The sequence below is a fragment of the Delphinapterus leucas genome, chromosome 19 (assembly GCF_059928025.1).
Source record: "Delphinapterus leucas isolate spDelLeu-1000000601 "Yukka" chromosome 19, BTC_Dleu_Yukka2, whole genome shotgun sequence".
In the NCBI taxonomy this organism is placed as follows: Eukaryota; Metazoa; Chordata; class Mammalia; order Artiodactyla; family Monodontidae; genus Delphinapterus; species Delphinapterus leucas.
The window spans coordinates 53,104,210-53,130,351 of record NC_143147.1 but is presented as its reverse complement, the minus strand read 5'-3'; the positions used below and the strand labels follow the sequence as shown (position 1 = coordinate 53,130,351).

The 26,142-nt window shown below is 49.6% G+C and overlaps 1 protein-coding gene across 1 annotated transcript in view; it reads right to left on the bottom strand.

Annotated features, from left to right (window-relative positions):
• Nucleotides 1-372: 372 nt before the first annotated feature.
• Nucleotides 373-26,142, bottom strand: part of NMT1 (N-myristoyltransferase 1) — a 30,591-nt gene continuing 4,821 nt past the window's right edge. Inside the window, exons 2-12 of the mRNA XM_022565124.3 lie at nucleotides 19,364-19,472; nucleotides 16,766-16,910; nucleotides 10,698-10,816; nucleotides 10,045-10,136; nucleotides 9,023-9,139; nucleotides 8,051-8,221; nucleotides 6,888-6,996; nucleotides 3,402-3,572; nucleotides 2,614-2,781; nucleotides 1,466-1,603; nucleotides 373-742 (exon numbers count right to left, since the gene is read on the bottom strand). Coding sequence (XP_022420832.1) covers nucleotides 722-742; nucleotides 1,466-1,603; nucleotides 2,614-2,781; nucleotides 3,402-3,572; nucleotides 6,888-6,996; nucleotides 8,051-8,221; nucleotides 9,023-9,139; nucleotides 10,045-10,136; nucleotides 10,698-10,816; nucleotides 16,766-16,910; nucleotides 19,364-19,472 — 1,360 coding nt within the window. The 3' untranslated portion in view covers nucleotides 373-721. The remainder of the gene's footprint in view (nucleotides 743-1,465; nucleotides 1,604-2,613; nucleotides 2,782-3,401; nucleotides 3,573-6,887; nucleotides 6,997-8,050; nucleotides 8,222-9,022; nucleotides 9,140-10,044; nucleotides 10,137-10,697; nucleotides 10,817-16,765; nucleotides 16,911-19,363; nucleotides 19,473-26,142) is intronic.

The window sequence follows — 26,142 nt, the reverse complement described above, 5'->3', positions numbered from 1 at the left end:
TCCCCGCTGCCCAGGTTCAGGATGCAGAAAAGGCGCGGCCCCTGCAGGAAAAGCTCCGAGTTGAGTCAGCCCCAGCCAGGACTCCACCTGCCGTTCTAAGAGAGCCGAGCTCTCCCCAAAGCTTGCACAGCCCTTCCACCCCAGCCCGCCTTCTCGAAGCAGTATTCCAGCTGATTCAGAGGGGAACTGGATAATATTCCCCACATCCTCTTTCTCCTGCTCCCCCAAGAAAAGTCAATGCCTGCTTTCAGAAGGAAACAATTCACTGTACCAACGTTTGTCTGGCACTGGCCTGAGATTCTAATTTTGAGGAATGATCTGGATTCAGTTTTTCATTAGAGACCAAACACCCTTGTACATTTGGAACATGAAAGATATTTAAAATCTTTATATATATATATAATATATATATACGTTTATTATCCACCCGTTAACTCCACGATGCACCAATCGCGAGCTAGTCTTCAGCAGTTACACTCCCTCGGTCACGGCTGCATAACGAAAACAAGGACACCAGAGACACGGCCAGAGGTGACACCACGCAGCCTGCGCCACTGCAATACAGTCACCAAGTCCAGTGGCGGTTTGTAAAGCCAGTTCAGTTCTGGTCCCTTTGCCAGGGATTCTCTCACGTTTGTGAAAACTGGACCAACAAGTGGTGGGGCTCCATTTCCTGGTTTGAATTCTCAGTGGCTTTATCCAGAATCTCACCGGCAACTGGTTACTGTAACACCAGCCCAACCTAGGAGAGCCAAGGGGGGAGAGGCAGAGTTGAGGTGGCAGCTGTCCAAAGCCTCTCCCACTCCCCCGCCCAGTCCTGCAGTCCCAATGGCCGGTGGAGCCTGCAGAGCGCCACCGTGCTCAGTGAGCAGGCTCACAGCGCGCCCGGGGCTCTCACCCGACCTCCTCCGATGCTTTATACACCAGATCTTTTAATGAAAGCAGCTGTGGCAGCCTGAGGACTACTGGGCACAAGGCTGCCCTCACCTGTCAGTCATCCGGTAAACGCCAGCTACCCCCATGGCCCTGAGCCGCCTTCTGGAGCTGGCGGAGGAGGGAGGGCCACGCTGGGATAAGGGCAGCAGCCCAGCAGAGGAAAACCCGCTCAGGGCCTCAGACTCTCCCTTCCTGCCTGACCGGGGGCACGCGACTCGCACAGTGTCCTGGGACGGTCCTGAAGCCCTGCCCCCAGTTGGATGCGGCAGCTCACCGGGTGGGAGGAGAGGCTGGAGACAACCTTCCTGCTTCTGCGCGGCTCTAGGGCCCACGCCCTCTGCCACCCTCACATCACCCTCCTAGTCTGGCCACCAGAGGGAGGGACTTTTCAAGGGTCCAGACTGATGCTGGATCCCAGACCCGAGGTCCTGGTTCCGTTGGAGACGCCAATTCCCTGACCCACACAGGCCCAGCCGTGGGCCTGACCGCGAGGGAGCTCGGTGGGAGGCGGCACCTAGCGCGTACGTACCTTCTCTGCCCCCATGCTGGGGCACTTCCAATTGTAAAGGTAATACTGTAGGTTGCCGTCCCCTATGCCAAACTTGAGCTTCTCCAGGAAGGTTTTGTTCTCCATGAGATCCAGTGCATTGAATACGTCAAACCCTTTCTGCATGGCAGCAGGGAGAGACAAGAACAGGTGAAGACAGGTGAAAGCTACCTCACCTTCCTGCCCTTTTCTATCATATCAAAACCATCCACAGGCGGCCAGGGGAGCAATCTTCCTTCAGAAGCTCCTGCTGCTTCCATGTTACATCCAGACTGCGGCCAGCACCCCGCTCCCTGGGGGTGGTTCTTACGATGCTCTGAGCACCCTGCCCGGCCTCTCCTCGGCGTGCGCCTCCGTACACACCTGTGTACTCAGTGTCCAGGCCACCGCTCCCACTGTTCCTTGTTACACTTCCCTGAAACACTCTCGTAATTTCCACAGCCCTCTCTGGAGACCAAGCCCTGAACCTTTTCCTCTGAAAAGCTGACTCCCATGAGCCACTGGGCATTTGCACTGCTCCCTCACTCCCTGGCATTCCAACTCCGAGGCCTCTGTGCACCGAGGGATTTTACGACATTTGATATGCTGCTTTGAGGCTGCAACAGACACTTCCTAAATCTCACCAACTTGATCAGAAGCTCTCCCAGGGCAGCGACTGGCCTGTCATTGTTCAGCTGGCACACAGTGGGCTGGGCCAGGCGCAGGCAGAACCCATGGGGCAGGACTGCCTGGAGACCTCTCCAGTGTAAGAGAAGCCCAGGCCCCTGCCCCCATGCTCTACTGTCAGCCGCTCCAATGACTCACCACAACAGACACCAATCTCCCCATTCCCACACTGGGGAGGTGGTAAGGAGAACACCTCTACTCCCCGAGCAGGCCTGGCTATTCAGGCTCCTTGGCAGTGCCTACCGTGAGAACAAAACTCACTGAAATAAATCAGAAGGAGTTCAATGCCTTCACTTAGTGTAGGCGCTCCTTGCTCCTTCCTAGTTTTGAGCTGCTGGCTGAAAAGTGCTAGGCTGGTGGAGCACGAGGGGGAGGAGGCCTCAAAGCCCCCAGCCTGTGGGCAGCTACCTGCAAGCTGTGCTCACCACCGCCCCACGGCCCCTTCCCTCTGATCTGCTGCTCACCATTTTGGCGAGAACGAGGGCGTCGCTCATGAGGTCTAGAAGAGGGGTCTGGGTGTGAACGTTGTAGAAAGAATAAGCAGCCTTTAGACTCTTGTGGGTCGGGTGATTCATGATGGTGGACGGAAGTGTATAAAAGCTCAGGAAATCGGTCACCTCACCGTTTGCATTCTGAAGGGCAGACAATAGGAAGAAGGCAGTGTCACATGGGCACAGGGTTCCTGCAACCTGGGAATAAAATGTTTTCTACTGCACTCCACCACCCTCAGGCAGCTCTGCCGCTCTAGATGAATGGGTGGAAACTGAAACAGGATATGCACGGAGGAGAAAACACATGGCTGGGGCAACTTGAGGACAGAGCTGGAAGGAAAATCCAGGGGGGGCTATGGGCTGAACCTGCCATGATCCTTCCCCGCCTGTGGTGCCAGGGTCTTCTCACAGCTCCCAGGACCCAGCACACCTGGCCGGCACCAGACCAAGTGGGGACAGGCCAGGGAGTCGAAGGCTCACCTGACCGAGAGGGGCTCAGCTCTCTCTACTGGGAGTCACCAGTGGGGGTGGGGGAGGGGGAGAGGAAGGGCTCACACCAGGTCCCCAAGGGCTCATCTTAGCCAACGCAAGCTACAACTTCCTGTCTTTAGTGGGGACCAAGCACGGATGGTCAAGGAAGTCTAGGGTGCCAACACTCCCATCAATCGCTCTTCAGTCACCGAGGCTGGGGACTCCAGCCACTTAGGGAGGACGCCTCCCCGCCAACGGGGCAGAGGCCCAGAACACCCCCCCCCACTCACCTCCACCACAAAAGTGTCGATGATATTCTCCTGGGGGTAGAACCAGTGTTCCACCTCCTCTTGGCTCATGACTGGCGTGAGGTGAAACTGCTTCAGGTACTGGGTGAGGAGCTTGTGCACTACTGCAATGTCCTTTTTTTCCATTGGTCGCAGCCCAGCTGTCTTGGGAGTCTGGAAGAAAGAACCAGAGAGCATCAGATGTGCTGACCGTGAGCACCTTGGCTCCCTCTCAAGTCCTACATGAACCAAAAACCTCACACTGTCTCCCTTCCTACCCCGACCCTGAGTCTATCCACCCAGGCCCTCAAGAGAGACTCCTCAGTTATCCCAGGCAGCTCCCTCTCACCCACTGTCCACATCCACTCCGGCACAAGTCCTGCCCCTGCAGTGTCTTTGGCCCTTTCCCTCGTGGTTAAGGCTGCCATCCTTGACTAAGGCTGCGTCAATCTCTTATCCACGTGGCCCAGGCCGGCTTCCTAAGAAAACACAGCCCGTCACACCCCTCCCTGTTCCAAACTCCCTAACACAGAACACAAGACCTTCCACCCTCGGGACCAGTGGCTGTTCTGGCTGTGATCTTCTGTCTCTCTAGCCCAGTGGCTCTCAACAGGAGCAATTTTGTCCCCAGGGGACATTTGACAATATTCAGAGACATTTTTGGTTGTCACAACTAGAGGGAGGGGTGCTATGGCATCTAGTGGGTAGAAGCCAGGGATGCTGCTAAACATCCTACAACGCACAGGACGGTCTCCGTGATGAAGAATTACCCAACCCAGGGACTTCCCTGGTGGCGCAGTGGTTAAGAATCTGCCTACCAATGCAGGGGACACGGGTTCGAGCCCTGGTGCGGGAAGATCCCACATGCCGCGAAGCAGCCGAGCCCGTGGGCCACGACTACCGAGCCTGCGCTCTGGAGCCCGTGGGCCACGACTACCGAGCCTGCGCTCTGGAGCCCGTGAGCCACAACTACTGAAGCCCACGCACCTAGAGCCCGTGCACCACAGCAAGAGAAGCCACCGCAATGAGAAGCCTGCGCACCGCAATGAAGAGTAGCCCCTGCTCGCTGCAACTAAAGAAAGCCCGCATGCAGCAACGAAAACCCAACGCAGCCAAAAATAAATAAATAAATTTATTTATTTATTAAAAAAAAAAAAAAAATTACCCAACCCAAAATGTCAATGGTGCCATGACGGAGAAACCCTGACCACCCCATGTATGTGCTGGGGTAGGCCCAGCCCGGTGCTACGCCTGGGCCTCAGTAAAGCCTTTCTTGGCCCCTCTCCTCCGAGCCTCACAACCTTTTCCCACTGAACTGCAGCTCATCTCTTCCTACACCGCTCACTCTCCTATAGACTTAGAGCACTTCACAGACAGCCTCCCAGCCACAGGCAACATGGAAGCCCGGGCCTGGCAGAGCCTACACTGGATGCCCGCCTTGCCTATCCACTTGGACACCACTACCCCAGTACTGCCCCTGGCAGGACACTGCTGCAAGTAAAATTCAGAAGAAAAGCACAGAACTCCCAGGATTTACTCTCATGCCAGAATCCCACCCCACAGCTGCTTCTCCTTAGAAAATGCTTCAGTGGAATGAACCCATGTGATGCTCCGGAGTAAATACTGGGGCTGAGGGAACATTCCCAAAGGCTTAATACACAAAGGTGGGGTCAGCCGAATCTGAAATCAGGGTAGAGTTAGTTTATATACCTCAGTCACTGCCTGACACAACTGCTTCCTAATGCAGGAATTGCTGCTGCTTTTTTTTTTTTTTTTTTTAATTTTGTATCAGAGTATATTTGATTAACAATGTTGTGTTAGTTTCAGGTGTACAGGAATTGCCTTTTTTTTTTTTTTTTAACATCTTTATTGGGGACAGGAATTGCTTTTAAACTGCAGTTCCGGGCTTCCCTGGTGGCGCAGTGGTTGAGAGTCCGCCTGCCAATGCAGGGGACATGGGTTCGTGCCCCGGTCCGGGAAGATCCCACACGCGGCGGAGCGGCTAGGCACGTGAGCCATGGCCGCTGAGCCTGCGCGTCCGGAGCCTGTGCTCCACAACGGGAGAGGCCACAACAGTGAGAGGCCCGCATACCGCAAAAAAACAAAACAAACCCTGCAGTTCCAGGGGACTTCCCTGGTGGCACAGTGGTTAAGCATCCGCCTGCCAATGCAGGGGACATGGGTTCGAGCCCTGGTCTGGAAAGATCCCACATGCCACGGAGCAACTAAGCCCGTGTGCCACAACTACTGAGCCCTGGCACCACAACTACTGAAGCCCGTGCACCTAGAGCCCGTGCTCTGCAACAGGAGAAGCCACTGCAATGAGAAGCCTGCGCACTGCAACGAACAGTAGCCCCAGCTAGCCACAACTAAAGAAAGCCTGAGCACAGCAACGAAGACCCAAAGCAGCCAAAAATAAGTAAATAAATAAATTTAAAACTGCAGTTCCAGGACCTCTAGCTGCCATAATTCCTTGCTAATCCTGATGTCTCTAGGGAACACTTAGTGACCTTGTTTCTACATGGTAGCTCCCAAAATGACACCTCAAATCCTGGACTGAAAAAGCAGCCATGCTGGGGTTCTCACCCACAGGTGGGGAGATCCAAAGACATTCTTCCAGCTGCTACACTTTAAGAACGCTCTCCAGTGGCCCAAGGGGACACTCGTCATGGCTCCCTAATCTGGCTTCCTGGGCAGTGCCTAACTATGCTGCAGCGGGCTCTCAAAGCAGGGCACTAATGACCCCAATCCAGGGGTGGATCAGCCCAACCCCAGGGCGACTAATCCAGTTTGGTGGCTGATGAGCCCAGGCGGGCAGCCCTCTGATCAGCAGGCATCCAATAACTGTGCTGACACCGCCCGGAAGGGCTCTGAGGGAAGAGAAGGGATTTTAAGATCCATTAGGCTCCTGAAGACAGGCACAACAGGAGAACAAGGAGCGTCTGTCTCACTGGCCAACTAGGCAAACCGAGGCCCAGAGGAGAAAACCAGCTCACTGCAGGCTGCCTAGTCCTTTGGCGGCAAAATCTGGGCGGGAGGATTGGGGCTGGAAATCTGGGCTCCCCTCACAAACTCAAGCCACCTCTCCTCCACCTGACTCGGCAGAGGGAGCAGCAGATGCTCTGTGGCTCATTTCCGCTGGGTCCTGGGATGTGCTGCATACCAGTGAGTGGATTCCTCTCTCCATTATGCTTCACTTAGGCTAAAATTCCACGGAATAGGTGCTCTCTGAGTCTGCCAACAGATGGCAGAGAAGCTAGCCCAGGTGTAGGCTCAGGAGAACAGAGGAAGCCCAACTAAAATAAAAACCTTGCTACAGATAACAGAACGACAGGATGGAAAGGCTAGGAACCCGGAAACTACGGGTTGAGTTGCTTTTCTGGTAAGAGCCCCCTCCACCCCCCCCAGGCCCCACTCCTTTCCTGCTGAGGGCGAGGCTCTCCTTGGCCTCCCTCCTGCCCCCGCCCAGGGCCCCGAAGCACCACTGGCCTCTGGAAGTCGGTAGAGCTTCATGGTGCGTTGCATGGTCATATTTCTGCTCAAGTGGGAGAACTTCACTTCAATCAGCTTCCGTGGGTTTAGGGACCGATGCCAGTACCTGTGGGGACACAATGTCCTGTCCTCAGAGGACTATGGCAAGTCTCATTAAAAGGACAACGGCGGGACTTCCCTGGCGGCACAGTGGTTAAGACTCCGCGCTCCCGATGCAGGGGGCCTGCGTTTGATCCCTGGTCAGGGAACTAGATCCCACATGCACGCTGCAACTAACAGTTCGCATGCCGCAACTAAGGAGCGCACGTGCCGCAACTAAGAACCAGCACAACCAAATAAATAAATATTAAAAAAAAAAAAAAAGGACAATTGCACGGGGATCTCAAGATGGCCGGCAGGTGGCGTAAGAGAGCCGTCGGGCCCCACTTGAGCCAGTGGCGTCGCCCCAGATCTCCAACCTCCCCACAGTGAGTGCAGAGTGGCCACAGTGCTTCCTATATTTTCTTTGTCAAGTTCACAAGCCACTCCTCTGTAACAGTATTTGTCTGGGAACAGCGATCACCACTCCTGGAATCAAGTCAATGGAAAAGACTTCTAGTTCTCTGAATGTTTAGCCTCTGCCTCTTCCTTTCCAGCATTTGTCTGGTGTTTTCACTTTTGAAGTTCTTAAGGCAGAGTATTCAATTGTTTCAAAGAACTTTCGAAGGCAGAGGTTGTGCTTGGTGCACACAGGGATCAGACATGCTCTCTTCGGCCCACATAATATTCAAAACAAAATTGAGCCAACCATTTAAAACTTTAGGACATTTACCATAAAAATCCAGATTTGGCCTCATCCTTAAAAACGAGAACAAAACCCCAGCAGACTGCCCCCCACCATTTCCAAATGGAAGGAATTAGGGGGACCTAAGAAAGCCTAACCCCTTTGGGCAGGGCACGCACTGTGCAGGCTGCTGTTCCTACAGCCTCCCAGTCACTCCCCTGTGTGCCCCACCCGGCTCCTGTGGGGACCACCACCCACCTTATCAGACACCAGAGCAGCGAGATGCTCTAGGGCACACGCTGAGGGGCAGAACTGTGACTCACAGTGACACAAGCTCCTCAAACTAGAGCGGGCATGTCGCCGTTTCTAGGACCTTGCAAAGAAGAGATTTTTTTACCTGCAAGTGCCAACAGGCTTTGGTAATACGACCCCGGCAGTGTAAACAGCTTGGAAGATGCCCTCCAGGTGCACCCGCCGGGTTATCTCACGGATCAGGACTGGAGCCACCCTCTTGGAACGCAGCTTCTTGTGGACACACAAGAAGTTGATCTCTACCATCTTCTTCTCTCTGAAGAGGAAGGAAAAAACCCAGGGACAGGGCTTTTAACAGGCAAGGCAATCCTGTCCAGCACATGGAGCGCCCTGCAGAGACCGGGGCCCTCAGCACAGGCTTGTGTTCTGCCTCTGCCTGCACTCAGCAGTCGGGGCTCGGACGCCCTCCCACTGCCCTGCTCCGCTGCACCAGGCAAGGGGCCCACTCTCTAAGGACTCTACCTCCAAAGGTAAGTGGGACTCAAGCAAACTCCTTTATTTAAGGCACCACGGCATCTCCCTGGTGAAGCCCCAATAGTAGGCTGGCGGCGTCCCACCTTTAGCCGTCAGGAACCCCACAGAGTAAGTCAAGGGTTATTCTACGATTTCAGGGGTTCTGACTCCCCCAAGAATCCACAGCCTCTAAGCCCAGAAGGCTGTGGTAGATGGTTCTGACATTTCCAGGGAAAATGAAGAGCAGAGCTTGAAGGCCCCGTGACAGTGTGGTGGTGAGTCACACCCGCCACTTCTGAAGCGGCAGCTTGAGTGTGTCAATCCGTGAGTGGCACAAATGCGAATGCTGAACTGCTGGTCAAGGAGTGCACCGGCCCTCAGGGTGGACTCCTTCCAGCCCAGGTCACAGACAAGAGCACCAGCAACAATTCAGAGCCAGACAGGTGGTTCCTATGATGAATTTCTATTCCCATGACCCAAGTTCCCTCCCTTCGTGGGAACTTCCCTCTTTCTTCTACGGAAAGTATGTGCGTGTTTCCCCCCCACCTTCCCAGACCAAGCAGGATGGTGAGGATGCGGGGGGTGGGGTGGCGCTGGCGCTTACGTGTCATAGATATGGATGTTTGCCGGGATGGCGCTGATGAACCCAACCAGTTTCCGACTCGAGACCACTCGAACCCCACAGTGCCACTGGGGGAGCCAGCCAGGCGGCCGGAGAGCCCTAGAGGAGAGACGGGGGCTGTAGCCGTGGTGCTGCTCGCCAGCGGCCTTGGGGGACTGTCTGGGCTCCACCGCCGAGTCTGGTTCTAAGCTCGTGCTACCACCTCCCTGAGTAGGGGTGAACAGCTCAATTCTCCTAATTCTCTTTAGGGCCAAACCCTCCTGGACACCAATGGGATCGAGCCACAGCTCTTTCTTTCTGCTCAGCCCACTTGGCCTACTTGCTCATCCAACCCAGGGCTGTCACAGTGAAGATTTCATACTGATCCGGTTTCTTTGTGCTCACTTACTCTGACAGCCTGAGCCGGAGCACCGGCCTCCCTGGCTTCGAGTCCAGTGGGTCCCATGGTCGGGAGCTGACTGTGGAGCCTCTGGAGCTCTGGGCTCCACCTCCCCAAAGCACCATCACCTCCTCTCTTTCCGCTTGGCCAGTCTTCCTTTCCCTCCCCTTTCAGGCAGGCCCCCACCGTGCTGGCCTCATGCCTCTCTACCTTCCCGGATATTAAACGAGGCCCGGGAGGGTGGGTGGCCCAGCCAGGCGAGGTCATTTTCATACAACTGAGCATGCTCAGGAAATGGATAGAAAACGACCTCTTTTCTTTTAAATCTTAGCAGGTCTCATCCCTCCCTCCCTTCTTACGTAAAGTCACTACACAATAGACGATCTTTTCTTCTGGGTGCCAATTCCATAAAGGAATCCCTCGCCCAGTCATTCTGTCTTAAATAAGGTTTCGATTCTAAGCTCCACGAGAAGCAAGTCTCCTTCAGATGCAGAAACTCAAAAATCGCATACTAATTTGTCATTAAAAGGATGGCTCTTAGCAGGGATGAAAAATCTGCTGCCCTGTCGTTGTTCTGCTCTATGCCTGGCTCTGGAACCTTAACAAGAAAGCCCTTACAACTCACCACAAAAGAAATTCGGGAGAATAATCAAATCGGAACATGTTGTCATCATCTTCCACATAATTCTCATTCAGGAGGGTGTAGAGCTCTTTCAGCTGCGGAGAGGAGGAGCTGCCTTAGGGGTATCCTGCCAGGCGCGGGGACGAACTCCAGTACCCTGGGGCTCCAAGCCTTTCAGGACAAGGCAAACTACCAAAAATTATGTTTAATCTCACACATCCTTTTCATGGCAGGGACTCCTGGAACAAGCACCCTAGTGCTTAATAGGAAACTGAGCCACCAAGGGTAGAGTGGCAGACTTAAGTACATGAAGGGGCAGACCAAGAATGTCATCCAACTAACCAACCACTCCATTGTTAAGACAAGGGACTGAATAAATGGATGAACAAGAAAAATGAAAGCATGAAGAAAAGGTATCTGCCTTGGGGAGTGGCAGGGGTTAACTCTCAACCTGCCAGAGAAGCCAAGAGCTATTTATGTGGAGTCGTGGGCAGACCCCAGGGGCAACGGATGGGGGCTCTGCTCAGACCTGCTTGGCTCAGCTCTTAAGACAGCCCTTGAGGAAGGCCTGAGTAGAAGCCATGTCGATGTGACTGCAGGCCTGTTCGTGAAAGTGGCAGCCGGTCCACACTCCTGGCCCACCCAGGCCTACTCACCACACCACGGTCCCCCAGGTCCAAGGCATCCCAGGCGAAGTCCTGGGGCAGCGTGTAGGGCTCCTGGCGGATGCTGTCTTTGTCAGGTTCCACGGGACCATGTGTGTTCACGACTTCCCCTGGAAGAAGAGCATAGCCATAAGCCTCACCCTCGGCCTCCTAGGGAAGCAAGGGGCTCAGCTCAAAGACTGACCTCAGCAAATTCCTCCTATCCCTAGGAGCCCTCCATCTCAAGAACACTCTGTTCTTGGCAACTGCAGACCATCTCTCCAGCTACCCTTGGCCCCTAGCTGAGGGCCAATTCATGGCCAAACTTAAGAACAATCAGTGGGATCCAAGGTGGTTGGTTTCTTGGACATTCTTTTAAATCTCCCTTTGGTTCCTGAATGACAAACATTTATCTTGACTAGTTTGGCTCCCTGCCTCCTGGTTGGTGTAGAGTGCTGTCATGGCCCTGGCCCAGGCCCATCGACCTGGATGGATTTGTAAGGAGCCGCAACAAGGCCGCTTTTGTGTCAACAGCAACAACAACGTACTGGGCCTATTCCTGAGCTAGACAATGGCGTCCAGGCGCCAGGCTCACTCTGGGCCCCGCCAGCCTTGGCTTTGAACAACGTTGGCCAGTTAACTGCCGCTGCCAGCTCAGGCCCTCGGTGTTTACAGAGCCCTGTGAGCGCCTTCAGGCTGAATCACTGAGTCTACACCACGCTGCTGGGAAGTTACCCTCTGACGGGACATCTCCACCCGGGACAGACACCCTTCCCCTGTGGCGTACATAGGAAGTGAGGGGGGTGCTGAGAAGACACAGCCCTGATTCCCAACCCCAGCCAAATCAGACCTATCTGATAAACTCAGACAAATCAGCCACTTAACTTTGGCCCCTGGAATTATTTGGCCCTGGCAGAGTCTACAATTCAGAGCTCATTCATGTTCACAACTTAGAAGAATGAAATGTTTAGTACATTTTGAAAACAGTCTTTTCAGGGGACCACTCAGTACACGGCTCCCAGCACAAGGCTCTGTACATTCTAGGCACTCAGTTCATGCTTTTACTGACATTCGGACTCCTGGCCCAAACACACCATTCTAACGTGTAACAGGAAGCTGTGGACCCTCCCAGTGACGGATCTGTGGGGCAGGTGTAGCTGCAACGGCTGCATCCAGCCATGAGCTGAGCACGACACCATCAGGACTGACCATCTAACTCTCGCCCGGCACATTTACTGAACACCAGTCAGACATGGCGTACCAGGACAGAGCTGGGAAAAGACAAGGTCCCTGGCCTCACAAGATGCACCATCTTCTGGGGAAATATTCAAGAAATGAGTCATTACCAACGTGCTAAGGGTCACAAATTGCAAAGTACAGGCAACAATGGGGACACAGCAGGGAAGAATCCAGCTAATTCTTATTTATAAGCTGCTCCCAAATAGGTTTCCTTGGGAGAGCGGTTATATATTTTTTTTCCCTGGTTTAGAAATTGGCCTTTTGATTAATTCATAAAGCCGCCCTTGTGAATTGGTTTAATATAAGTCAATCCACTTTCAATTCCCTGCCACGTATAACTTTTTGAGCCTACCAAGCCAAGGGCTGGACCCTTGGAAAGTACCAAGGATTTCTACTCTAGTCTAGGTGCTAATCAATTTTCCCTATCTTGTTTTGAACTTATACCCTTTGCAAAAGACGTTTTCACTTATCTATCTATGGTAGTGTTGGGTCTTCATTGCTGCACACGAGCTTTCTCTAGTTGCGGCGAGCAGGGGCTACTCTTCGTTGCGGTGTGCGGGCTTCTCGTTGCAGTGGCTTCTCTTGTTGCAGAGCACAGGCTCTAGGTGCGCGGGCTTCAGTAGTTGTGGCACGCGGGCTCAGCAGTTGTGGCTCGTGGGATCTAGAGCACAAGCTCAGCAGCTGTGGTGCACAGGCTTAGGTTGCTTCGCGGCATGTGGGATCTCCCCGGACCAGGGTTCGAACCCATGTCCCCTGCATGGGCAGGCGGATTCTTAACCACTGCGCCACCAGGGAAGCCCTCCAAAAGACATTTTTAAACTTCAGAACTTTTTTATCAATTTTTTTCCCCTAAATGATTTCATGGACAAGACACTGGTGGTCTTTGCCACTACATGACAATAGTCTCAAGGCCAAATCATTTCATTTAGGCTGGTTACTAGGTCCTGCATGCACCAAGCATTTCCATTTGCGCCTTCACCATGTGTTCACAGAATCCTAGAATGCTCCAGCTCTGGGGCAGGAGCTGGCGAATGAAATGGACGTAGGTCCTCATCATCATGGGTACCAAAGAGACAAGCAAGCAGGCACCTGTCACTCAGTATAATGAGAGTCCACGACAATGAAGTATGGTAGGAGGGGGAGGGGTCAGGAAAGACCTCTCAGAAGAAATATCTAAAGATGTGATCTCAAGGATAATTAGGAATTAGGCAGGAGTGGACTGGGTGGGGCAGGGAGGGTGGGTACACTGAGGGAACAGCACAGTCAAGGCCTGGAGATGAAGTGGGGGGAAGGAAGGAAACTAGGAGAGGAGGCTGAAGAGGAGAGCGGGGACCAATCGTGGAGGACCCTGCGAGCTACTACCGAGGCTGGACTTCATCCTCAAGGCTGTGGGACATCCTGAACGGGTCTTTAAGGGGGAGGGGAGGGAGGAGTGACATCCTGAGATTTGAATTTTACAAAGAGTACTCAATAAGTGCTTGTCAAGTGACATTACTGAGTGAACTTTTATACAATATTCAATTGGTAAGTCTTAATCTACGTGTTGACAAACCAGCTCTCACAGGTTATCTCAAGGCTGTGTGCCATCTGCAAGACACAGCTGACAAAGCAGAGTTAGAGCAAACACTGAGAAAGCAGAAGCACTTTGAACAGACTCGCGGTCCGGGGTGCCAGCAAAGCTGAGAGCGGCGCAGGGCTCCTGCCTGCGCTGCTCGGTGGAGACTGGCCTGCCTGCCACCTTCCAATGGCTCCTGAGCGCCTCTGGCTGAGTTGGCGCGGGCTGCTCCGCAGAGCATGGCAGGAATGCAGCCAACTGTCTCTAGGCCACCATGAGCCAGCGAGCAGCTGAGGAGGACGCTGGGAACTCGGAAAGAAAACCCTGGACTTTCAACGGGTTTCTTTCTGTACACTCTACCCCCAAATGCTCTCTCTGCCTTCCGACACCGAGATCCAAAACTAAGCGCCACAGTGCATCTGTGAAGGACTTGGGAGAAAAGAATGTGAGATCTGGGAGACCTTAAGCCAAACGAGCAGGACAAGGGACAAAGTGGGGAAGCTTCTCTCTCAGGGCCCAGGGCAACCAAGTACGAGTTGGTTAGAAAGGTTCTCCCTTTCTTCGGGAGAGTTACTTTTTAAACTAATCTAACAGTGGCCAGATTCCACCCCACTAAGGTCAGGCAAAGCAAAAGGATTCCTCATCCCCCCACTAGCGCAGGAAAAGGGGTGACTGAAAAAGGAGAAGGACATGGCCTGAAAAGGGAGATCAAAAGTTGATCTGGGAGCACAAAGAACTGTTATACAGCTGAAGACACTGGCTGTTTACAGGCCTTGCAATGGTGAGCTTAGGATGATTTTTTTTAAAAAATACACTTATTTATTTATTTGTGGCTGCGTTGGGTCTTCGTTGCTACGTGCAGGCATTCTCCAGTTGCAGAGAGCAGGGGCTACTCTTCGTTGCGGTGCGCAGGCTTCTCATTGCGGTGGCTTCTCTTGCTGCGGAGCATGGGCTCTAGGCATGCAGGCTTCAGTAGCTGTGGCACGCGGGCTCAGTAGTTGTGGCTCATGAGCTCTGGAGCACAGGCTCAGTAGCTGTGGCGCACGGGCTTAGCTGCTCCGCGGCATGTGGGGTCTTCCCAGACCAGGGCTTGAACCCGTGTCCCCTGCATTGGCAGGAGGATTCTTAACCACTGCGCCACCAGGGAAGCCCCAGATGATTTTAAACTCCTAAAGAATTCTAAGTCTTTTGAGTGAAATACAATCTAACTCTCGCCACAAGTTGGGGAGTGCTGCAAACACAGTACACTTGATATGCTTGAGTCTCACAATTATTAGCCCCCAGTTAAGTGGAAAAAATTAAAGCAAGAAGCTATAAATCACTCTACCCTAAGGACAGTCAGAAGCAGAACTGGGGTGACACCTCAGCCACGTGGACCAATTGATGCCTATAATGTGGTACTTTCTATGGGCTGACTCACAGACACAAAGGAATCCTTTATTTGGACCTGACTGACCGCGGACCTGAAAGGCAGACTGGCCAGAAGCTTGGAGTGATCACTCTTCCACCGAGCCCCACACCACACACTGCCCAGAAGGCACATCGAGAAGAAACAGAACAGCCTCATTCCACCTTCCCGAGGCCATCTAGGTCCCTGTGAGCAATAGTGTGGCTTTGTCACGAGCTTTCTGAGAACAAAACGGGAGTACTGTCTACATACAGGTGGAGAAACTGAGGCAAACATCAAAGAGTAAATGAGCTAAAGCAGAAGAGAAGCCCATTAATCCCAACTGGCCTCTTCACCAGGTTCCATGTCTATGAAGAATGGAGCAAAGTCACCCATTTGCAAATTCTTAACGAAAAATAAAATCAAACTAAGACCCCATCTGAAAACAGCCAAGGTGCACAGCAGCCCCCCACCCCGGATGCCTCTTCGTGCAATTCACTCAGAGGTGGAGCGTGTGGCTCTCGATTCTTCCCGCTGCTTCGTGGGGGAGTGGTCACCGGGGCCCGTTACCTGTAATACCCTAAGAATAGTATTGCTGTGACCCAAAGCCTTGCTGGAGGGCTTAGCCAGTGGCCTGGGACCTGGCTGACCGGGACAGCTCAACAGACCTGGTGGATGGGTGAGGGCAGGGTTCTAGAACGGTGCCTGCTGCTGATTCACGACTCACAACCACCCAGGCACTGCCTTGCTTTGCACCCTCTGGGGGGCACGTCTCAGCTTGCTTCTGGATTGGGACTAAGCTGTCTACAAACTGCATCTGCTCCAGAGCAGAGCTTCTCAAACTTTCAGAGTGGACACAAATCCCCTGCACGTTCTGATTCTGCAGGTCTGGGGCTTGAGATTCTGCATTTCTACAAGCTCTTAAGCAATGTCCATCCTGCTGGCCAGAGGGGCACATTCTGGAGTAGACGACTCTCCTTGGGCACAGCTGCCCCTCTCCCCTCACCAGGCTTTCATTCTGCCCTCACCCCGCTCTTCCCCACCAAACACACTGTCAAATCTCACTGTGTCACTGGAGGGGAGCAGTAACATGGGCAGCCTGAAGGTCACTCATGTTTGTTGGTAACACACGTTTTTTTCAACATACCTACTTTCCCAGTCACATAGAAAATAGGAACTGGGCTATCAATGGGTCTAGGGGCATGATGCAACCCACTGCAAAAACGTTCTGTCAGTAACACCCTCTGAAGTCAGCCGTCAAGGTGAGCTGTGGCTCAGTCTCAGCAGGCATCTCTAACTCTGCTACGACCAGTCTCTTCCAGAATCCTTTTATTTTCTGCTTGCCCCACTCCTTTGAGAGTTCATCATAGCTTTTTAAAGAGGTGCCGACCAAACCTGCATATGGTATTCCAGGTGGAATTAAACTATCACTGTTAAGCAGAATGTCAAATTATTTTGCATCTATTAAGCACGCACTGTCTGAGAGACAAGGGGAAGAGGCTGGGGACTGGCCCACTCCAGATTAAACACTTGCCCAGATAAACAAGTCTCTCCATAAAATCTATGTGGGAAGACAGGTCCATGAGCACACATCCCCACTCACCATGTGCCAATGCCCTGGTTTTCTTTGTAGATTTAGACTGGATGATGACGGACTAAAAGGACCATTATTTGTTCTCAGTATGTGTTACTGTGAAATGATAAGGTCCCTGAACAACAGTCTTTTCTGAACTGCACTGTAAAGACTATCCTCTAAAAACAGCCACCAAGGAACAACAGAACTCTCTCGTCCTCCCTCACAAATCCAGCGTAGAACCCTCAGCATGGCTGAGGCACATCCCTCGCCCTCGCCCTTGCCTTTGCCTTTGCCTTCGCCTGGGGAAGAAAGCAAATACATACCCAGTTTGGGGACGGGCTGCGTGTCCCAGAACTGGTAGCTTCGTTTGCTAGCCTCCTCCATGGTTTTCGCAGGTCCCTGACCTACTGAAAAAAGTTCAATGGCCTTCTGTATTTCCTGGATCCTCTCTGCTGGCAAAGAGTTCATCTGAACAAGACAAAGTTGGGGAGAGAAAAGGCCCATTATATTAATAAACACTTTTGATTCATTCAAGTCCAAGAGTTAAGGGGGTACAACTCAAAGAAGCGGTGTGGTTCCTGAGAGGTCAGCTGTTGAAGTACAAGTGGAGAAGGAGTGGTTGACGACGAGCAGTATGATAGGGAGGTGCTTCCTACAGGGTTTCTCCTCTTCTTAGTCTTACGATGGTTGACGGCAAAACGTGGCTTAGTGTAAAATTTCAAACGATGCAGAAATGTCAAAACACACAGAAGATAAAAAACCCAACAGTCCCATCCCTCAAATATAATCCTTGTCATGAACAGTCTTAAATTTGGGAGGTAGGGTGAGAAGAGGCAAATATAATTTCAGACTTTTTTCATGCAAGTTCCAAACACACACACAATTTTCAAAAACTCAAATTGGATCGTACAGTATTATTTTACTGACTGTTCTTCTTTAAACACTATGTCTTAGAGACCGTTCCACACAGTCACATGGACCTGCCCATTCCAACAACTGAGTCCCCTGCGTGCACAGACTACAATATATCTGGCCAACCCCCTACCAACGGCATTTTGGTGATTCTGGTCTTCAGTTTTACAGACAATGCTGCAATGAACTTTCTTCTACATCTGTTTTTGCTCACTGAATACGTATTTCTACAGGATAAAGTTTAAGAAAGGAGGCTTGCTGGGTAAGAGGAGATGCACGTTTGAGATTATATATATTGTCAACTTACTCTCTAAAAAGAAAATATCAATTAACCCAGTGAACAGTGTATGAGAGTGTGTTTCTCAAGACCCTCATCATCAATTTACCAAATCTTAATCTCTGCCAATCTAGGAAAAAAAAATGTTGCTTTAATTTTCATTTCAAATTTAACCATCTTTTCATATAAAAACCTTTATTTTTTTCTTTGTGAATGGCCTACTCATTTCATTATCTTAAATTTACTGATTCATGTATTGCAAGTATTTGCCCAGTTTGTTGTTTACCTCTTGACTTTTACAGAGAAGTTTGAAATTTGTCACTTTTTCTTTTATGGCTTCTGGATCTTATGTCCAGCTTAAGATTATACAAATACCCATAACTTCTAATACTTCTACTTTCCTACATCTTTTTTTCATTTAAATTGTGAAGGAAAGAGAGAATATAAACCAATATATTTACATTGCTTATTCCTGGGAGGTAGAACTGGAAATGATTTTCATTTTCTTCCTCTGGCTATGTTTTTTTCTAAATTCTTTACTATGTATTCCAACACTCTCATAAAGAGAAAAACAGAACGGCTACATAAATGGTGTTTTGTTGAGATTTTCTAATCTCAAAGTGAACCATTTTGATAAAGGTTTCAGTTCAAACCCCCCTGGAGTCATCCAAACACCCACCCCCAGACAAACAAAGAAACAAACAAGAATCCCTAAAGCCAAAGCATGGGCTTGGGCTAGGATTCCTGACTGAAAGACCTGGGTAAACCACCTCCTCTCGTCTTTAAAATGGGAAGACCCCCACCTACCCTGTAGAGAAATTGAAGGTTGGGGTTAATTTAAACCATGTGCCTGGCAAGAACCTAGCTGGCCAGCATGGTGGTCAATAACGGTAGTATTTTTTTTTTCACAGTGGGTTTGGTATTGAAAATATCAAAAAAATTACTTGAAGCCATATCTCAATAAGGTAGGAGATTCAAGTTGGAGTATGACTTTCGAGGCAAAAAGCAAGGGGTGGGTATACTGGAATAATGAGACTGGATTTCTTGTGAGGCTTGTAAACTGAGGCAATTCTAAAAGAATTATGGATATGTTTCGAGCTTCCTCCAGGGCCTACTTTGAAGAGGACAGCACTTACCTGAAATAAAAGGTTTTCTTTTTTTAATGTGGCTTTATTTAAGAAACAAAACAATCCTTACCCATACTTCTGGGTTTTGTGTCGGTGCGTCAGTCTCAGAGGTAAGCTCTAGGCCAGTGGTTCTCAACTATGGAACTCAGAAATGGGCTCTGTGGGAGTCTCAGTTCTCATTACAATAACTATAGCATCAACAGAATGCTTGCAATATATAAAGGTCTGCCTTAATAGGAACAGGCCTTTCATTCTCATAGTGGTGGGGACTGAAGACAGAAAAGGCCGAGAACCACTGCTCTAGGCCACAGGGGCGGTCACAAGGGAATCGCTCTGTGGCACATAGCACAACACCCCATGCAGGTATGCACCTATAAATTCTGAGGGGGCACCAGGCTTGGGAGTCAATGTCTAACGTGCTGTGCCTTTTAAGGTAGGATAGCAGTTTCAACACCTAGGTCTAGGGCAGCAGAGGGATCCAACTCCTCCCTCTCGAAGTAATACCAGTGGAGACTGTCAATCCACACTGTTCCTATACATTTACCCCAACACCCTCTCATCTGAAAAAGCGACTCTGTCACCAGAAAACAGAGCCTCCTTGTTACCTTCACAGGCTGATCCTGGGCTGAATCTGTCTCACTGCCTTTCTCTTTCTTCTTTTTTTGTTTCTTTTTCTTCTTTTTGGCTCCAGTGTCATTGGCTGGACTCAAACCACTGTAAGACAAAGTAAATACTGATGCAGGGTTTTTAAAAAATCATCTGTTTTGAGCTACACTGACAAAGAGCTTTCTGTAGAGCCAGACCCTCCTTAATCAAGCCTGTTGGCTTCAGAAGCAGACCAGAGAATCCAGGCCCCAGAAGGGGCACTTGGAGGACACCCGCAGACACAGCTCTCCTCTCCACTCCCACCAGAGCCCAGGGAGGGAGCAGTGTGCAAGGGATGGCCTATTTGTTTGAAAGGACCGAATTTCTGTTCTTGCTTTTATTTTATGCGGTTTATTTTCTTTCATTTTTGGCCTGCAGGATCCTAGTTCCCCGCAGGGATCAAACCCGGGCCCACAACAGTGAAAGCGTGGAGTCCCAACCACTGGACAGTCAGGGAATTTCAATGGTTATTTTCTTTAGATTGCCAGGTTGCTGGCAGCAAAGGCAAATGATAATTGTTAACAGGGCATTCATACCACCAACACTTCCTTAGAGCCTGGAATTTAAAGGGATGACAGCCCAAAGTGGTCTTCTGGAAACTCTCCCTCACTTCCGCTCCCACCCTCCTGATGCATTAGGTTTTCTGAGTTGCCCCATCTGGACCTAAAGCACAAAGCAGTACTGGAAAGGGAGGAAGGAACAAGGAAAAAGGTAGTTTAATGTTGCTGTGATCTGTGTCCAAAATAGTCAAACGCTCATGAGAAATGCCTAAATCAGGCCTGTAGGACTGAGAACAACTACCAGCCGGCTCAGACTGGGTGATCACCACCAGCAAAACACGGCACTAGGAATCTTGGGAAAACAACAACAATGAACACCGAGCCACCCCTGCTAAGAGGAGACTTACATGAAACGTGTGTGCCTGTGAACCACAGTAATGGGGATTTCTCATGCTGCTTTCCCTCTGCATGAGTCACCCAATGAAGGCAGCAAAAACAGTTTCTTAGCCACATTTAACAGTTTCCTACAGGCTTTCATTATCGTTTTCTGTATTGTCTCCCAATATTTTTGAGACACAAATCACATATTATACTGTGTTTTGCTAACATTTTCCATTCATTTGCTCCCAAATGTTTTTTCCCAGTTCCTGTTGATTTTAGGATAATAGTTTTGATTCTGGGTTTCCTTCATTTTATTGATGAATTTTAAGGTTCAGCTTGCAGGCTGCTTTCCTAATTACTGGTTTTTTAATAGACTTATGTATGTATGTATGTATGTACTTATGGCTGTGTTGGGTCTCCATTGCTGCGTGTGGGCTTTCTCTAGTTGCAGCGAGTGGGGGCTACTCTTCATTGAGGTGCGCGTGCTTCTCATTGCGGTGGCTTCTCTTGTTGCAGAGCACGGGCTCTAGGTGCACGGGCTTCAGTAGTTGTGGCTCACAGGCTCTAGAGGGCAGGCTCAGTAGTTGTGGCGCATGGGCTCTAGAGCACAGGCTCAGTAGTTGTGGCGCACGGGCTTAGTTGCTCTGCGGCATGTGGGATCTTCCTGGACCAGGGCTTGAACCCGTGTCCCCTGCATTGGCAGGCAGATTCTTAACCACTGCGCCACCAGGGAAGCCCCCTAATTTACTGTTGTAGTTGGTTTTTGCCATGTCTAAATTGATTTGGGCATTGTCAGACTGGGAGTAATGCCGGACTATTACTCTGCCATCCTCCCTGGAAATCTTCCATTAAAAAGTCTAAATTAGGAGTCGAACACAAGGGTACAGTGGACCCTAACCTGCAGAATCAGCTAAGTGCAGGGTTTTATTTTAGCTGTACAGTCTAGATAATCAAATTTTCAAAGAATTCAAACAGTATAAAATACATTTTACATACCATATGGTAAGTATCATTTAAGCTTTATTTTATAATTCAGAAAGGCTTCATGGTCTTAAAGTGCCTTGGAGTTATTATGAATATTAATTATCATCTCATAGCACATGGTACTGTATAGGGAGAAGGCAACGTGCTGCTATTTCCCGTTGCAGAATGTCCTCAGATTTCTCTTGTCCTAGTCTCGTTAGGAGTGCTTGCATCCAGACTTCACAACCTTGCACTTGGACTAAAGTTATCTCCAGCCTTTCCTGGATCTCCCTGACATCACAACTTCTCTGCCTCCTCCTAAACTCTACATAGCAGTGGGACTCACCTCTGTGAAAATGGCTTTCCATGAGTCCTTCCCACGCTTGAAAGCCTACAGTGACAGCAGCTTCTTATTCTGGAAGGTATCAAGCCCCGCTTTCCCCTCGGCCCATCACATTCAGTTCCCATCTAGCTCATCCACCCTTACTTCCCCTGCTCGGGAATAACTGTGCCTGCACCCGTGGGGCCAGGCCTCTCACCAGGCCCCTGTTGCAGAAAGACTAAAGTCAGGGAGAGCAAGTAAGGTCCTGACTTTAGCCGGAAGTGTAAGGTTCTGACATCCAGATGCAAGTGCACCTCCTAGATACCATATTAATGGGACACACAAGGAAGGAAGATCGATAACATTCAGAGGGGGAATAAGGTAAACACCTTAAAACCAGATGCTCAGCAAAACCCCCAAGGCCATGGCAAAGAATAGGAACCATAAAGCCATTTACAGACTGAAGATAAAGCTTTCCTCTTATTATCTCAATTTTGTTATTATGCACAGGCCTGTTCGCAGCCTACGACAAGCCTGTGTGGTTTTCTGATTCCAGAGACATTCTCACTTCAGTCTCCGGATTGTATGCAGCATTGTAAGTTTAAAAGCTGGTTGATGGGGACTTCCATGGTGGCTCAGTGGTTAAGAATCCACCTGCCAATACAGGGGACACGGGTTCGATCCCTGGTCTAGGAAGATCTCACATGCCACAGAGCAACTAAGCCCGTGTGCCACAACTACTGAGCCTGCGTGCTGCAACTACTGAAGCCCGCGTGCCTAGAGCCCGTGCTCCACAACAAGAGAAGCCACCGCAATGAGAAGCCCGCGCACCACAACAAAGAGTAGCCCCCACTCACCGCAACTAGAGAAAGCCTGTGCGCAGCAATGAAGACCCAAAGCAGCCAAAAATAAAAAAATTTAAAAAAACAAAAAGCTGGTTGATGGTAGGAGACAAAGCAGCATTCCACTGTTGATACAATTTATAAGTCCTTATTCATTTCAGCTTATGGAATGAATTATCTGGTCCCTGTATATGAATTACCATAAGAACTGTTTTACGGAAAAAAGAATCAAAAAGGTTAAAGTGAAGAACTGCTGCATATTAACTAACTGAATACTTACTAAACACAATTTCACATAAGGAAAATAGAAGAAATTGCTTCCTCCGACTGTAGACATCTTCACAAATAGGCAAAATCGCTAAAAACTCCCTTCCTGCCTTTGCTCTTGCTATTCAGTGGAGTCACTTCCGTGTAGCCATCTCTTTATGGACCCCATTTTTGTGGACAGACCCTGGGTAGAACTCTTGTTCTGTTTTATGCATTATTAATAAAAGTGCCCAGCAAACTCCAAGACCCAAACTAAAACCAAAGAGCTACTTTCATTTTCCTTGGATTGGCTTGAATTTGCACATGCAGCTACTGAGCAACGATCCTGCCTCAATTTGTGCATCAAGAATACGGAGACACCTGAAGAACAAAGGAAAGTTTAAAAAAAGTCACTGTCACTGAGCTACCAGGTATTGAGCCATATTCATGAGAACACTATGATGACCTCAACATGGTTTGACAGTCAACAACCCAAACAGGAAGACAACTGACTCGGAGAAGAGACTTCCAAGGAGCACAGTAGGGTTAGCTCTCCAGGTGATTATAATACCTTTAATTATCCATAAGAAACCAAGCTCAGAGGCCTTGAGAGTAGGTCTTCAGGAAGCCAATACCATTTCACAGGATGGCTTCAATCTGGATTTGGGAAGAACCAAACCAAACGACCCCACGGAAGCTAGACTGGTCCTTCTCAAAAGAATTTGGCTTCATTTTTAAAGGGACCTGGAGTCCATACCCACTGGGTGAGTATCCCTGGGCATGCTGGGACTCCGCAAATTAAAACAAAAATCTCTCAGAGATCTCTCTAAACCTGCCAGTCACCTTAACATACTTCAAAGGGACTGGCCAAAACCTTGGAATACAGCAAATCAAAGTCTAACTTTGGTTCATTTGGTTCCAAAATAATGAGCAGAGAATTAGCGAAACTTGCCCCCTTTTTCTGGGGGGGAGGGGTTGCCTGCAGTGGAAAGGGAGACGGGAATTCACATAAAAATTTTGAAATGTACATTCTAAAGTTGATCAACTCAAGTCACTAACGACCAACCTAGTGAATATGGGATGAATGAGCAGAATGACAAACCAGGAACAGAGAAGTAAAGTAATCAAGAAATGTCATTTTTAAATGAAGGTCAAAATATTCTAAGTTCAAACATATAAGAAATCCTATGGATGCTCTGGTATAAAGTCAGGGCTGGGGACTTCCCTGGTGGCGGAGTGGTTAAGAATCTGCCTGCCAGTGCAGGGACACGGGTTCGAGCCCTGGTCCAGGAAGATCCCACATGCCGCAGAGTAACTAAGCCCATGGGCCACAACTACTGAGCCTGCGCTCTAGAGCCCGCGAGCCACAACTACTGAGCCTGCGTGCCACAACTACTGAAGCCCGCGTGCCTAGACCCCGTGCTCTGCAACAAGAGAAGCCACCGCGATGAGAAGCCTGCGCACCGCAACAAAGAGCAGCCCCCCCGCTCGCCGCAACTAGAGAAAGCCTGTGTGCAGCGATGAAGACGCAACGCTGCCAAAAATAAAATGCAAATAAATAAATAATAAAATAAAGTCAGGGCTGGGGGAGGAGATGGAAAATGAACTTCAGTACTTATTTCTAGAAATAGAATGCAGCACCAGAGTGTGTGCTGGTGGGAGGGAAGGGCAAGCTGACAGAGAGCAGCTCGAGCTGCCAACCTCCAGATAACAGCAGCAGTGCAGGTCCATGACACAGGCCTCCTCTTAATCCTACTGATAACAAAATCCACTCAAAGGTGCGTGGCTGAGGGACAGAAGTTGTTTTCCTGGGAGCTAAACCACCAGAGCTGGAAGGAATCTCAGGGCCATCTGGCTTAACCTGTTGTTTACAGAAGAGGCGTGAGGCATCAACTAACCAACTAGTACCCAGGGACAAGTCACCAATCTAACCACTTGGCCCATTCCTCCCCAAACACTGAAGTCTCATTCCCTGTGAGAATTTATCTGAGAACCTTCGAAAGCCCTAAAACAAATTCTTGCGTATCAGAGGAGCAGACAGTAAAGGCAACGAGGAGAGGGAGCCATGTTTTATCCAGAAAGCCTCCCTGACTCCTCCAGCTCTCATTCTCATTGGTGTCCATCTGTTTTAAGATTATGATCTCCCACACAATTTAATACTTTATATATATAATGTGTTGCCGCCTGGCTTCCCAATGAGATAAAAATTTTCCTGGTACAGGGACCATATCTTTCACAGCTGTTTCCCACAGCATCCCTAGTTATGCTGAGCACACAGTTGACAGTTCAACAAATACGTGCCTGACTGATGCTTTCCAGGCACAACAGACTAAAATAAAACCCTGAAAAGCCAGAACCCAAAAGAGGGTCAGCAAAACATCTTCAGCAATGTTTCCATAGGACAGCTGTGTTAACATTCTATGAAAGCAGTGGCGATGCTGTGCTCTTTTGAGCCACTGTTTGAGATTTTAAATTATCAACTTTCTTATTAAATTATCAACTTTCTTATTCATTGTCTTCTCCCTCCTTAGGACCTGTTTTATTTCTATAAGAGTTAAAACAAAAAAGCTCCACTTTAACGACTTCGAACGGTTCCAATGTCTTAAACACAGACCATGGTTTAGTTTTGATTATGAGATCAAAAGAAAAAAAGAGTTCAGAAAATAAAATTCACGACTTTTGGTTACCTGTTTTCTACCCCTAAAATCTGGAAGTTAAATTTTTTAGGCTAAAATTCAAAATTTCCAGAGAAACTTAATAAATCCTAGCCTCTAACATCCTTTTGATTCTACTTGTAGACATCAGGAAATCCTTCTGCAAATCAAATTTTTTTTTTTTTTTGGCCATGCCAGTGGCTTGCAGGATCTTAGTTCCTGGACCAGGGACTGAACCCGGGGTCACAGCAGTGAAAGCACCAAGTCCTAACCACTGGACCGCCAGGGAACTCCCCTTCTGCAAATCAATTTATTCATGAGGTATGATTTACCAGCAATCCTATCGGTACAGTATTCAGAAGGCCCAAAGCCAGGTGAATGCAATGGCATTTACAGGGGGCCCGGGTGGAAACCACATGGCATGAGTCAGTATCAGCTGCCGATCCTTGTGCTGAGACTGCAGGATCCCTTAATGCATCCCCCAAACTCCGCAAACTCCCACCAATCAGTTATTCTTACAAAAAGCTGCTTGTGAGTCCTAAATTACTGTAAAAATAAAAACACTCTACTACTGCCATCAAGGTACCCAGGAGGCCTGTGAAAAGAACAGCAGTTTGTGGCAAGGGATTACAAAAGGCTGCTTTTACTGCCACCCTCTGCCCTCCCAGGGATGGTGAGCCAGAATCTTGAGCGTGCACAAGCCAATTCCTGTCATGAAGGAAAATTGGTTTTTACGGGTCACAAAAGCTGTGATACACTAAGTAGTTTACAGTGGGAATGAGACAGAAATGTAAATTCTACATACTCTGGGTTGGTTTGGTGAGCTAGACT